Genomic DNA, 14,023 nt, shown 5'->3' with positions numbered 1-14,023 from the left:
CCAAGATCTGACGAACATGATCACCCCTGAAGCATAACAGATGGATTTATACGTACAAAAAGAAGGAATTACATTCTTCTCAGTATGAGCTTCTCCTTGCTCCGCTTATCAACTTTCTGGCGAGACTAAAAACTAAATCTAAAAGTCTAAAACTCAATCTAAAAACTCAGTTTTTGCCAGATTGAGGAACAGCATGTGGTCCCATTTGATTTGAGAGTCAATGCGTTGCTATTTGACAGACTCATGTCTCATGCCGTGGACCTGTGCTGCAGATGCCCGATCCATCAGGTCAGACCTCAAATGGTAAATTTGTGCTGCCCAAGACGAGCCCTCGCTGTGCAATTCAGTTCACGCTGGCCTTCTGAGAAGGAACTAAGCCAGGAGACATTAGCCTCACCAGCTGTATGGTACTGGCTAAGCAGGGCCTGGGGGCCTAGTCTGTCATAAGATACCTGATGAGGAGCCACAGTTGCTCTTCTTGTGTTGCTAGTACAAAGTGTAGGAAATATCTACAAAAAAGATTATTCTGCAAGGTACAGTATGTGTGCTAATGTTAGCGATTGATCTATCACCCAAACAGTTAGGTTACCAAAACAAAATGGTGAAGCTACAAGTTCAAGACTTTTTAATTTGCTTGTTCCATTAGACACTGGAGCAGCAGCTGGGACTCAGCATTTTATTTATTTCTTTTATCTTTATTGAACATTATTTCTGTGCATTAATCACCACTGTGATTGGAATCGACCTTTAGTTTTATGGTCGTGTCAGTCATAGGCATTTGCTGTTAGTCTACATGAATGGGTTGTATTGACAAACAGGTATGCCAATTGAATCAAGAAAGAGCTGACTTCACTCTGCCACTTTTGGGCATTCATGCATACTTTTATAAAATAGAAAACACACCAATAATGAGGAAACTTTTAATAATCATAGAACCTTAGCATAAGTGTTTTGAGTATATCAATTTTTTTAGTATGAAAATGTTAAAATGCAAAATAATCATTGGAAAACCTCTTATATACTTCCACACCTCCTCATTACTGTACTACAAATTCCAGGATTTATCTAACATGTACTGCTTTGTGCTTAACCTTGTTAAGAATTCCCCACATCATGTGAATCATGCCTCAAGTATAAAATGCTTAATGTGGGAGGTAGTGCTAACTTAGGTATTTACTTTTCCAAGTGTCTGCTCTTCATCTGTATCTTGGCACACGTGCCTTGGTGAGTACTTTAGGATATCCCAGTTTCTTCTTTTTTCATATTCTGGATGTGGACAAAAAACGAAAATAGGACAAAGTCTGTCCTCAAGTCTATACACATCCACTCGATGCCTCCATGTGCCTGTCTCTATTGACCTCGCCTGCATGGCCACTGACCATGCTGAGGGAGTTTGGCAGGGTTCTCCTCGGGCGTGCCAGTATGAAAATCCTGCTCAAGACATTGTATCCTAATGGTTTCAGGTTTTTAGAGCTTTCCTGTCCTTGCCCTAGGGTGTGACACATCCTCACAAACCGCTTTCCTGACAGTTCGTTTGGGTAAAACCTCGCTACTGCTGTCCCCTTAACCTTCAACCTCTTGATGATGGAAATCAACAGCCAGGATTGGGATATCATATGGAGGTCAACAGTCTTTAGCTTTTGATATTTTAGCAGTTCTCACTTTCCCCCATTGACATGGTATTGAGAGCGTTGCCTCAGTGTTCGGCCTTCTCTGATTCCTAGAGGTGACCAAAGTGAGTTTGTAGTAGCTTCTGGAACCTTCTGTGGCTCTGTGAAATTACCAGGAGACTAAAAAGTGCACCTTCTGAGACTGAATTTTCAGTGTGTTAGGCAGGTGCTAATGGTGTTTTGTTTTAAACCATCAGAAGATACTCTTTGCGTAGTTTGACTGTTTGCTGTAATTGTTTTTTGAGAATTCAAACATGTCAAAGGGTTTATTCCAAACAGGTATAAATATCCTTTCAAAATAACCTGAATTTAATTTTCACTTTGACAGCGTGTCACATTTCATTTGTGAAAATTAATCATGAGCGCTTGATCAATTTTTTGCTCAGGATAATTTAAACTATTTGAACAGATCCAATCCAATTGTTACATGTCTTTTGTGTCAGTGTATGCACATACTGTAGCTGTAACAGCTGAAAAAAAAATGATGAAAAAAAGGCCTTTAAAATCAAACATTTCAGTACCACGTATTTCATCGCTTGACATTTCCATAATAGACATACACTTGTCTCCTGGCTAAGTTCAGTGCTATGAATATTCATAGAAGTCATTTAAAATACAGGACTTATCCACTCACCTTTTGTGGGAGATTGCTAGGCAACAAAAATTTATTGAATTAACACAGCACTCTCTCTCATTAGGTTAGTTCTTACAAAGGAAAACGTGTGAGCAGGCTTGTTATTTTTATTGTTGTTGTGTGCACATGTTTTGTTGAAATGATGCTAATGATTCAGAGCTCACATTTTCCTTGTTAGCCAAGGAGCAGTAGTCCCTGTGTAGTGGACACCCATGTCTGTGACAGCCTCATGAAAGAGCAAAGAAAATCACAGGCTGACAGGACCAAGAATACAAATGGAGAACAGTGTCTCTAAGCAACAAGCCTACATTATACTTGCAGGCTAGAAAAGACTGAAATTTTTGGATTATTTTTCTTTTCATAATTTATCTTTGATAGATTTAATACCCTGTAAAAGATTCCCATTTTAAACATTTTGTTTCTGCTTGTCTTAAAATTTTAAATGCTGGACAAAAATATGGATTGCAATAATTTAAAAAAAAAACATCAGTACAATAGATGTCGCTTTAAAAAACAAAACCGACCTAAAACGCTGGAAGTTGTGACCTCTTTCTTTCTCTATGGTTTTGTTTTTTGCAGGACTGCTGCATATGCCGATCACTGTTTTGCCACTACTCTTTCTTCTGTTCAGATTTGTGACAGCTTGATAATGAGTCGCTCGCAGTCTGTCCTGTACCTCACCTCTAAGTGCACAAGAAGAATTCCATTAGCAATTTGCCTGTGGGCTCACATGTGTTCACCCAGGCCTGTGATGGCAGATGTACCATGGGGGGTTGTGTTAATTATATTTCTGAAGAAGTTACCTCCTTTTAATTTTTTTTTTTGCATGAAATGGGTTTAACCGGAACCGCATGGAAAGCAGTTGGCTGCCAATGACTTTCTACCTGAGGGTTTATTACAATAAAACTGTGATGCAGCATCAGAGCCACTCAGAAGTGCCCAAATCAGTCAACAGTCATTGGGGCATCTTTATTACAGCCAGCTGCACTAGCCTTTAGAGCAGGGCAGTTGAATATATTAGTGTACCTGATAGAAAAGAACTACGTGTTTTAGACTGTTTAAACCCCCCACTTTTCTCTTCCCATCATCAGGAGACCTGTCGGAAGTGCCAGATCCTCTGGAAGGATCATATGGACCTGACATGTGAACAAGTCGCAGAGAAAGACGAGATTCGCCTCAGGGTGGCTTTGTAAGTGTGTGTGCCATGTGTGTTTTTGTTTTTAAAGCCATTATTTGACTAGGAAACCATTTCAATCGTATGCTCATATATTATTTAGGCTTCTGTAGTTGACTTGCAGATCATAAATATTAAGGGCTGCATTACCCTTTATATGGCCTTGGGGCAGGTGTTCCAATTTTTTTTTCACACCAGTTTGGACCAGAATCTGCATCAGCAGTGTTAGTCCAGACACCCTGCCCCCACCCCCTTCAAACATAAATGCAGTCTTTTCTTTCCTGTAGCTGTTTAAACCCCCTCAGTTCAATTGGTAGTCATTCAGAATGTGCCAGAGGATGGCAGTAGTTGTGTTGTGTTTTAAGCCATTTGAGGAGAGTATTGTATTTGCAGTTTCTGTTCAACTCGTTGTTGAATGCTGTCAACCAGAAATATGTTGATCAGGGAGAAACGCTGAAAAAGCCTTAAGCAAACGCATTTCAGAAAAGGGATAGTTTTAGTGGCTCCAAAGTCTGCCATGTCCACGTTTTTCCTTTGAATTTTTGTGTGTTTTCACAGCTCTCATGCAGTTTGAATAGGAAATAGGTCTATGCAGAGGGCTTCCTGCAGCTTTCACGGTACTGTGGGAGGATGCAGCTGGGTTGCAGACCAAATTTCCTGTTTCCACCATGTCCTGCAACTTAAATACATCCTTAACCATCTGACAGGAAAACACTCTATTGTACTTAATATAACTTTGAAGGAGAGAGACATTTATCCCAGACTTTTATGTTAAATCCTTTTTGTATGATATATACAGTAGATATTAAATGCAGTGTTAGTGACATCAATTTGATAATGACTACATTATTCATACATAAATCAAGTTCATACTATTCTGTGTGGGTTCAGTTTTGAAAGTCAGTTCAGTTTAGTTCCCATGAGTTATTTTGCAAGTCCTAAGACAAAATAAAATGCCCCCCATGCAGTCAGGGAAAACACATTTGACGTGTTGGATAAGAGATGTCAGACGATGAAATCCCCATGTAGGTTGTTTAAACACTTGAACTGCTTTTTAATGTCTTGAATTCTTTGACCAGTGAGGAGAAGATGACAGCTGCTCGGGTCAGGAAGTGTCACAAATGCGGAACGGGCCTGGTGAAGTCCGAGGGCTGCAACAGGATGTCCTGTCGCTGTGGTGCCTACATGTGCTACCTCTGCAGAGAGCCCATCAACGGCTACAACCACTTCTGCCAACACGCCCGCTCCCCTGGAGCCCAGTGCCGCCACTGCAAGAAGTGCTCTCTGTGGACAGACCCCACAGTAAGTCCTCAGAGAGAAGGAGACAAATCCTCTGTTTCAACTCGGTGTCAGTGCAAGTGGCCTTTTCCAGTCCAGGCTTTGCAGCTGCAGAAGTGGTTCTCAAACTTTTTCTGTAAGGCGTCGCCCAAAAGCCGAGTCCCGAGAGGCGTCATCTGGCTATTTCCAGGTGTAATTTAAAGGTGTTTGAGGGCCAAACAACCATGATCCAGGTTGTAGCACAGATATCCAGTGTGCTGCTTATCTTCTGAAACAGTTCTTCCCAGAATTCATGTAGCGTTGTGTTCACAGCACATGCTAAAACTGCAAGTGGACCATTCAGTCACTACATATAAACTTTTTAAGACAATATCCATAAATACAGACGCTTAGATTTAAACTTAGAATGGTGATTAATATATAACAATCTCTCAGACTATTAAAATGTTTTACTGCCTATAATTAAATCCAGTTATCATGGGCGGAAATGCCCTAACAAAACCCATTTGTGGGCAGCATACTATACAAAGATCTGACACTTTTCTTTTTCTTGTCAATGCTGTCTAGTTAACTGGATGCATATTAGCATAGTTGGTTTAGCAGATGCTGTAGGAGTTTCAAAAGAGTTACAGAAAGACTACCAAGCTTGTGTAGTCAGACTTGGGTGTTTATATTGATGCTCCATTGTCATCTTCTGAACTCTGTGGGGGAGCAACAGAAATCAAATAAGATTGTTGAAAGCACAGAATTCAGGTGAAGGGATATTATGTTAAAATTGGACAATGTGCTAATAATAACCTCATTTTCAGGTATATTGTGTGCATTATTGAGTGCCATAATGCAAGAAAGTTTGGCTGCTTTGGAATCTATCCAGGAAAGGGCAGAACTGATGCATTCCTTAAAGGAGTGTCCTGTCCTGACTAAAAATTAGACAGACTAAAAGCTGTGAACTTCTATAATCTTGAATAGAGAATGCAGTGGACTCCGTCAGAATCAACAGTGAAACACCAACCAGGGGACACAAGTGGAAACTGCAGAAAAGTGTATTTAAAACTTAAAAGAGGAGGTTGATGGCAACAAGTTACCCAGCTATGTTGTTGATGCTGATACCCAGGCTTCTTTCAAGTAACACATGGATGAGATCCTTGGATCAGTTAAATACTTCAAAACATAAGAGTTAGATGAGCTAAATTTGATCTACTTGTAATCATTCTTATGTACTACAGCTGAAGTCCTTTTTCTGAGGAAGTTAAGAATGCCTTTAATTTAACTGTTGCATCTTTTTTTTTAAAGCAATATGTATCTTGGTATTAATCATCATAAATAATTTGGACCATTGATTTCAATGTTTTCATTCTCTCCTTAGTAAACGTTTCCAAGTAAACGTACCAAAAAAACCTACATGATTTCTATGAAACTGCTTTTGTAGGTTTAAAAACACAGCACTAGTAGGATGTGCTATTATATTATTTGTTGTTTTTGTTACACTAGCACTATACAAACCAAACGTTTGTCCCCTTAAGCTTTGAGATAGGTCCTGTAGTTTGACAACCACTCCTGTAGTGAATAAGTAAAAACAATACGTTTTTGCAAATCTGGTTCCTCCTAAAGAGTTTCCATGTATATATATATACAGTATGCAGTATAGCCTGAAACTTTATCAGATGTTCTGATGATGACTTATTTCAACTCCTGAGAGAGGTAGGCAATGAATAGTTTTAGCTTGTAGTGATTTCTTAGACTGGAAGACCCACAGTCATGCTGGACTTGTTTGAATTGAAAGATGTAGAGCTTTAGTTACAAGTATCTGATCCTGTTAGTTTAAAGCCATAATGTTTTAAACTGAATTTAAGACACTTTGTAAAGTAAACCCAGTTAACAGTTGTATATTGCTATTTAATTACTTTAGTATAGGCTTTCCCTACAGTCAAATTGATTTACCAAGCCTTAGGGAACTGTTACCTTTTATTATCAAGGCTTATTCTACAAAACACCTTCTATATCCAGCATTTGCACTTTGCTGTGAAATGATTTTGGGAAACTATTGCTAATTTCTGAATGTTTCTTGCAGAACAAATGGCTAAACGTTAGAGTGTGAAACTTAATCTGTCCATGCTCAGTTCGTGAGAAAGGGCATGTCTGAGATTACTTACATCAGTATCACAGTTTAGTGTGTCATGCTGTGTCTAAGTGCAATTAAATTTAATCAGGAAGTAAATTGTAACTTTTTTGGAGAAGAAAAGAACATTCTTACTTGAGTCTTATAAAGCATTTTAGAATTTAAATATTTATTGCCATAGACTAGGATTTTTTCCCTTTATTTCATTAGTCTTACATCATTAAACAAGTCTTTGTGATTTAAATCTTTCATTTTTGCCAAATTAAAATGAACTAAATCATATCTTGCATCACCCTTGTCTCACATTTAAGGCCCATGTCTCTCAGAAGTGCAATCCCACTTCCTACTGCTACTACTTTGTGATCTTTACAAATTATTAGATTTGTTGAAGTTTTAAAAAGGTTCCCATTGGATACATTTAAAGTGATATAGTACTCACGGCAACAGCCGTGAAAGACATGATTGGCAGGACTACTGTCTACTGCAGAACATAATTACTGTATCATCCTTTCAAACCTACTGCATCAACAGGCAAAATATTTGGCTTTTTTTCAGCTTGTAAAAGATTGCACTAATATGATGCATTTGAAAGGTACTATACCAGGAACTTTGATTAACTGCTATAGAATAATGTAAAACCATCTTTGTGGGAGTACTTAATTGTGTGTGGTTTTGTTTACAAGATTTGCTTTACTGCACATTAATGTTGGTTCTCAAACCAGCGATGATCCCAACATTTAAAATGAATTTAAATCCAATAATTAAGTGATAGATCTGTCTCATTCGTGTTTTGTTTGGAGGAATTACACTTGTGGTAGATTTGTGGGCCACATTTAGTTCAAGATAGCAGCCGAACTGCAATTCTTTGAAGCCTTAGAAATGTACTAGCTGTAGCGATTTAAGTATTTCTATTCTGATGGATTAACAGTTCAGCAGCCACATCCCAGGAGTGTCTGCAGACATCAGCAGTGTGACATGTATGGTTTTCAACTGCTGATCGCTTTTGCAAAGACTGTCTCATCAAGGAATATTAAGTCTGGTGTGCTATTTTTAGCTAATATTTATAATACAAATAGGTCATTTGTTTTACAAGCCTTAAATCTGCTTAGTTTTCAGAATAAGACTGGCACAAAATATTTCTTGTATCATATTCTGTGAGATTCTTTTGTTTTATTACTTGTATTAAATATTGTAAAATGAAAGTACATGATATTCCAATCCATGCTTTTTTCCCCATTTACCCTATTATAAGTTTCCCTGTTAAAGTCACAGCTTGTAGGGTGATTTTTCAGTGTTGTCTGAAGACCTAGACCTGTCCTAAATCACAAGACGTAGCACACCAGTGACTGAGCCTGCTGTGCCTTACTGGCCTTCTATATTGTTTGCTTGTTAGTGCTGGCTGCTGTCCCATTGTCTTCCATATGCTCTGTAATCTGCACCAGGAGGATCAAACTGGCTTGTCAGTTAGATAGGCAGCAATTAGCAGTTGAGCAGACAGCCATTAGGAAAATTGCAAAGTTTTAAAAATTGTTATAAAATATTTGGAAAAAATAATAAAGCAGTGGCGCTTTTTCTTTCTAAAATCAACTATGAAAACCCCTGGTCTTTTCTCGTTCCTTGTTTGTCATTTGCTTTTTTCTGATTATGCACTTGCCTGTCATTTCACATGTGCAATGTGGCATTTCTTTTGTAAAAGTGGTGTACTTGGCTGGAACTACATGAAGTCTTGCACGTTTCGAATTTGAGCCTGCATAAAATATTTCAAACGCGCCTCTTGTTTCACAGCAAGACGATGAAAGAATAATTCAGGAGATTCAGAGGGAAGCCGAAGAGGAGCTGCGAAAGAAGAATTCAGGTGAGTCCCAGTCGCTCGGTTTAAGCACCACATATGGCCAAACCCTGTGTTCAAAGAATAGAAGCCTTAAGATCCAAAAAGTGGATCTTAATTTAAATCCACTTAATGAAGCCATACTGAATCCTCAATGCTACACTGAATTGGAGTAGAATCCTCTGCTTGGAAAAAATACTGTAAAGCTCACATTGGAGATTTATAATTATAGCTCCTTAGACAAGTCTGTAACTCTTTGCAAATTTCTTAAACTGGCAATCAGTAATGTTCTTCACACCTAACTTTCATGAGTGTTGACCAACTGCAGCAGATCGTCCTTCTCTGCCCCGTTCTTACCCTCTCTGTTCCCCTCCCTCCAGAGAACACCCTCAAGCGAGTGGGCCCGCCCCCGGAGGCTCTCCCGCCCAAGCTGCCCCGCGCTGCAGACCCCGGCGCTCGGATTCCTCTGGATCCGCCGCCGGCCCCCCAGCACCTGCTGCAGGGGCCGCCACTGCTGCCCCCCCACATGATGCTGCCCCGCCTACCCCCCCAGCCCATGAACATGCCCATCCCTGCCCCCTACGTCCCCCCACTGCCAAACCTCCCGGTCAATTACGTGCTCCCGAACCTAAACTTGGACTTAAATTTGCCTATGCACTATGGACCCCACCACCCCTTCTTCCGGCCCTTGTAGAGTTTCTCGCTCTGGTTCCACACTGGACAGTCACTGGGCCCCCGTGGGTGCTGGTTCCTCTCTCTTCTGTGGTGGTGGCTGCAGCACAGGGATCAGTGGACAAAGAAGCTGGATGCCCAGTCTCTCGTTGCAGTTCGGGATGGGAGTGCTGGGTGAATTCGTTTTTTTTTTTCCCAGACTGTGGGCAAATAAAAATATTAATGGAAGTTTAGCTCTGTGGATTCAAGTCTCTGTGATCTCTTTTACCTGCCGAGAGCAGGCTGAGGCCACACTGCTGAAAAGGAACAGCTTCATCAGGTGTGTTTGTTTCCCTGGGGGAGTGCTTGTGCTTGTGTCTTCTGTTCGACATGGGCAATGGTTTTAGAGGGCAGTTCTTTCTGAGTTAAACACTACTGCAGCAGTTAGACCTGCAAACACAGCGGGCCAGCCTGAATTCTGCCCACATTCTGAGGAGCAAATGGATTACTGCTGGATAACATGAGATGTGCTTCCAGGGTTTTAAAACGTCATCTAACTAATCATTTGTTTAAAAGATTGCAAAGATACCTTTTATTAATCATCTTGAATTTAAAATCTAGAAGTATGCTTGATGTGTATGTCTTTCTTTTCCTTTATTTTGCTTACACTGTTTCTTTTTAGCAGGATGGATACTTCTGTCCTCAAATTAATGCTGTAGCTGACATTTTCACCCCTGTTATAGTGCATATATCTCAAAGAGCTTGCTTGCCAAAACCCACATCATTTTATCACCTTTAACTACAGTCTTTTTACGTGAAAAAAAAAACGTGAACATCAAGTCCTTTTAATTACACCCTTCATTTTGTACTTGATCGCTTTGTATTTTTGAGCCATGTAAACAATAGTTGTAATTAGTGTAGTACCCTTGAACAAGAGAAGATGTGATATGTGCGACTGATCTTATGTCAAATGCCAGTCTGCATAGTAGAATACCTCAGGCGAGAAAACTTACAAATTTACAGATAGAAACACTGTGCGGTTTATGGATTTTTAAAGGACTTTTGTATAACTGTAGCATTAAATCAGTTATTTTTCCCCACTCATCTCATTATTTCCAGGTGTTTTATCTTGCGTCTTTGTGTCTGACATTGACGAGGTCAGTTTTGCTTCCTTAAAGTCTCCGCTGCTTTTATAATTAATCTTGGATTTCATCTTATTTGCAAGTGTGACCTCGCTAAGGTGGGGCCAGCGATGTGGAGGAACAAGCACAAAATGTATTTTGCTGAGTGGTGGTACTCACGATCGAAGTATAGTACCTCGTAAGTTCAAGTCATTGTGTGAAGGCAAAGCAGCAGTGCAAGAAGAGATAAATTCAGTTATTCTGAGCAGTGGAAAACAGGATTGTACCTTTAAATACAATAGAAATGTGAGAAAGATGGCTTCCTAGAAATTAAAATGTGGGTATTTTCTTCCAGTGACCAGACAGCAAAAGGCGTTTGAGGTATTGGCTTCTCTTTAAGGTCAAGCTGAGTGTCTGTAATCACCCCTGTTCTGTTGAAGATGACAGTGTACTGTGTAGACATTTGACAGAACAGTGACCAGTCTAAAGCTCCAGAATCAGTTAATAGCATAACCACAACCCATCATATGTGGGTGTTGGTAAGAAGACTGTTTAATACAAACCATATCAAAAATGCTAATTTTACATTAATTGTAGTGCTTCTTGGAGTTTGAGTTAGGCTAAAATAAGTTAAATATAATAATTTCTCTCAATAGCGTGGCACACTGATTCTTTCTCATCTCCAGTTCAGGCAGTGTTTAAGTGGTATTAATTTGAAATTCAGGGAATACTGGCATTCAGAAAGTTGTCACAACAAAATGTCCCAGTATCTTAAAGGGAGAAGGTCAGGATTATGTCCTCCAAAGGGTGTTTAGAACATACTTCCTTGCTCTGCTCAACTAGTGTCTGAGTACGTCTTGTACACACGAAGGACTCTCTGAAGCGTGCTTTAGTACTTGCCTTAAAATTAGATCATTTGCACACTGAAAATGGAAACCTGCATTAAATCAGAATTTGAAGTTGGCTTATTACTGTTTCACTGTTAGAGTATAACTTGTCCTGTTTTAAAAAAAAAAGATTCCCTGTTTTGTAAATAAAGTGTTTTGTTTTTTCGAGGACACTGAAGTATTTGTTTTCTTTGAGTCAGTTTTTTTAATAAAAAATGTTCGTCTTGTTTTTGAAAATCATCTAAGGTTAGCTTGACAAGATTGACAAGGATTGAGGGGAGCCAAGGTGTAAAATAGACATTTCCCATGATTTAAATGATTGTTCAGAATAATTATTACAATAATTAGTTGACAAGAATCTAATTAACTACTCTTTCTTGTACCTTCAACATGTACCTTCTAGGCTTTGCTTGCTAATTCTTACATTAAAACTTAAACTTGGGGAATTTTCTCTGGGATCGGAGCCTGTCTGCTGCTGACAGATGCATTTTACTGCAAGAAATCATTCACCATCTCTCACCATCTGTGGTCTCACATCACAGCCTGATTAAAAAAGGCAGCTTATTGGAGACCATTTGAGACAAAAGTAACATGATCACTCCTCTTCAAAATGTGCAGAACATTTCAGATCACTTTAATATATACCATGACTGTGGGACTTGTAATCTTCCGATAAGAGAGGGGAAGCATGAACTCCAGAATGAAAATCTGTCTATAATTATGCTGTGACTTCAGTCTGTCATTTGTTGATGAATATGTGAAGAAGAAAATACACAACCTGAAGGAAATTAAAGCTCACTGTGCAAATACTTTTAATTTAGTATTAATTATATTGTATCTCACAGTTATTCCCTGCAGGGGGGTGTCGTTTGAAGAAGCCAAAGTCCTTAGAGCTTCCTGTTGAAGGATCAGCGAACTCTGCATATTATGCGAGTCATAATTAATTGAAAATAAATATGGCGCCATGCAAACCTAGTATGATTAGACCTGCAACATTTTAAGGGTGATTTATTAAGTTAAAGTGTTCAATAATCAATATCTGCAGTAAACTGTTTACCAGACAATCGGCTCACTGATGTGTGTGTGTGTCTTTATCTGTGCTTCCCTTGATCTGTCTGGCTGTGACGTCAGAGACAAGGCAGTGCTGGCCTGTTCAGAATGCTAATGTGAAGGAGGGGGTGAGGGAGGGGGGCGCTGTACACCAGACAACTGGGAGAAGGAGCTCCTGACTTCAGTGTTTGCAGAGAGCTCACTGCAGTGCTCTGAAAACAAAAAAGGCACACCCTGCTGTCTCATACAAACCCCTAGGCTTCATATTAGTCTAGTTGTAATAGAACAGATCAGTGCAATATCAGAGACCTGTGATATTCAGTGCACATTCATATGACTAATACGGTATTTTTGTGTACTAAAAGTTGTAAATTGAGACGGCACTGAATCACACATTTTAACCAGTGTTTTAATGGGTTGTTTTTTCTAGCAAAAGGTTTGATCTGATAACAGTAAGAAGTGTTCCTGTGTCACAATGTGTGCACCTCATGCTTTCTTCTCATACTGCTATTTGAAAACCACTTCCATGTTTTTATCCGCAGGCCACACTGCACCCTGGTTGTCTCCAGACAGGCAGCAGCCCTCTCTCTTCAGCCACAGAACAAAGGCCAGGCACAGTAGCCTGCTGACAGACGTGATGCATGCCAGCACTCAGAGGGCCTTGCTACTGCAGATAATTCAGCAGGCCTGGGTGGCAAATCACCAGGGAACAACCCGTAATCACTGATAATGTGTGAAAGGTGCATAAATGCTAGAAAACCCAAATCCCTTAATGTTTGCAGGCCACAGACGTTGACACTTCATTACCAGGTAGTTACTAACAAATGGTCTCATTTTACTTGGAAGCAGAATCAGTCTTGAAGAGAATATAATTAGGAGCATAAAACAAGTGGTTCAGAGCTCCTTCTTCATTGTCAAATATGAAGATTCCACCTTTTCTCAGCAAAAAAAACACAAGCTTGCATGACCTTGTTTTAAACTAAAAATATATATATATTGGCTTCCTATCGATTGTTTAAAAGCTTTGAAATAAAGTTTAGGGTCTAAATGTGAGGACCAGTTTCTCAGGTAATCTCTTTGTGGGAAGGCCCTATATTTATAGTGGTAAGAGGTGAATATTCGCTGGTACCCACATTATTTGTTATAAAGCTGGTTTCAAAAATTGCTACTGATGCAAGTTTCAGGAATGCAGTTTTCCGAACAGCGGCTTGTAAATATTCAGCATTATGAATGAAAGTTTGGACATTTCAATTTTTTTCATAAGAGTTCCTTGAAGGTAAGAACCATTTGGCTAGGGACTGCTGTTACTTTGCTGCTTTAAACTGTAAAGGGTTTTGAGTTGCCAAGCAACATGCAGTTCAAGAGGTGTCCCTTGTGTGGCTAGCTCAGAGCCCCAGAATTCAGGGCTGCTGGGAAGAGACGTATTTCTTTTCCAAGCAAGCCTCCAAGGCCTGTTGACTGACAGGGTCATGGTAGACCATGAGCAGTCCTAGCTTGTGGTCATGCTTGGAGATCTTTATTGTTTCATGGCTAGGACTGGGAAGGAAATAAAGGCTTTGAAATCATATACCTCTGGGTCCTTTGGCTTAGCTGACTGTTGGTTAAGTTATT

At 39.6% G+C, this 14,023-nt stretch overlaps 1 protein-coding gene across 3 annotated transcripts in view; it reads left to right on the top strand.

The window, feature by feature from the left end:
• rnf216 (ring finger protein 216) overlaps nt 1–11,533 on the top strand; it is a 42,087-nt gene extending 30,554 nt beyond the window's left edge. For all 3 annotated transcript variants that reach the window (XM_088612788.1, XM_088612787.1, XM_088612789.1), the window contains exons 14-17: nt 3,396–3,493; nt 4,558–4,780; nt 8,661–8,730; nt 9,084–11,533. In XM_088612788.1, coding sequence (XP_088468914.1) covers nt 3,396–3,493; nt 4,558–4,780; nt 8,661–8,730; nt 9,084–9,397 — 705 coding nt within the window. In that variant the 3' untranslated portion in view covers nt 9,398–11,533. The remainder of the gene's footprint in view (nt 1–3,395; nt 3,494–4,557; nt 4,781–8,660; nt 8,731–9,083) is intronic.
• Nucleotides 11,534–14,023: the final 2,490 nt, after the last annotated feature.

This window comes from Lepisosteus platostomus, chromosome 19 (genome assembly GCF_059453375.1).
Source record: "Lepisosteus platostomus isolate fLepPlt1 chromosome 19, fLepPlt1.hap1, whole genome shotgun sequence".
NCBI lineage: Eukaryota > Metazoa > Chordata > Actinopteri > Semionotiformes > Lepisosteidae > Lepisosteus > Lepisosteus platostomus.
This window is presented reverse-complemented; position numbering and strand designations above follow the sequence as displayed.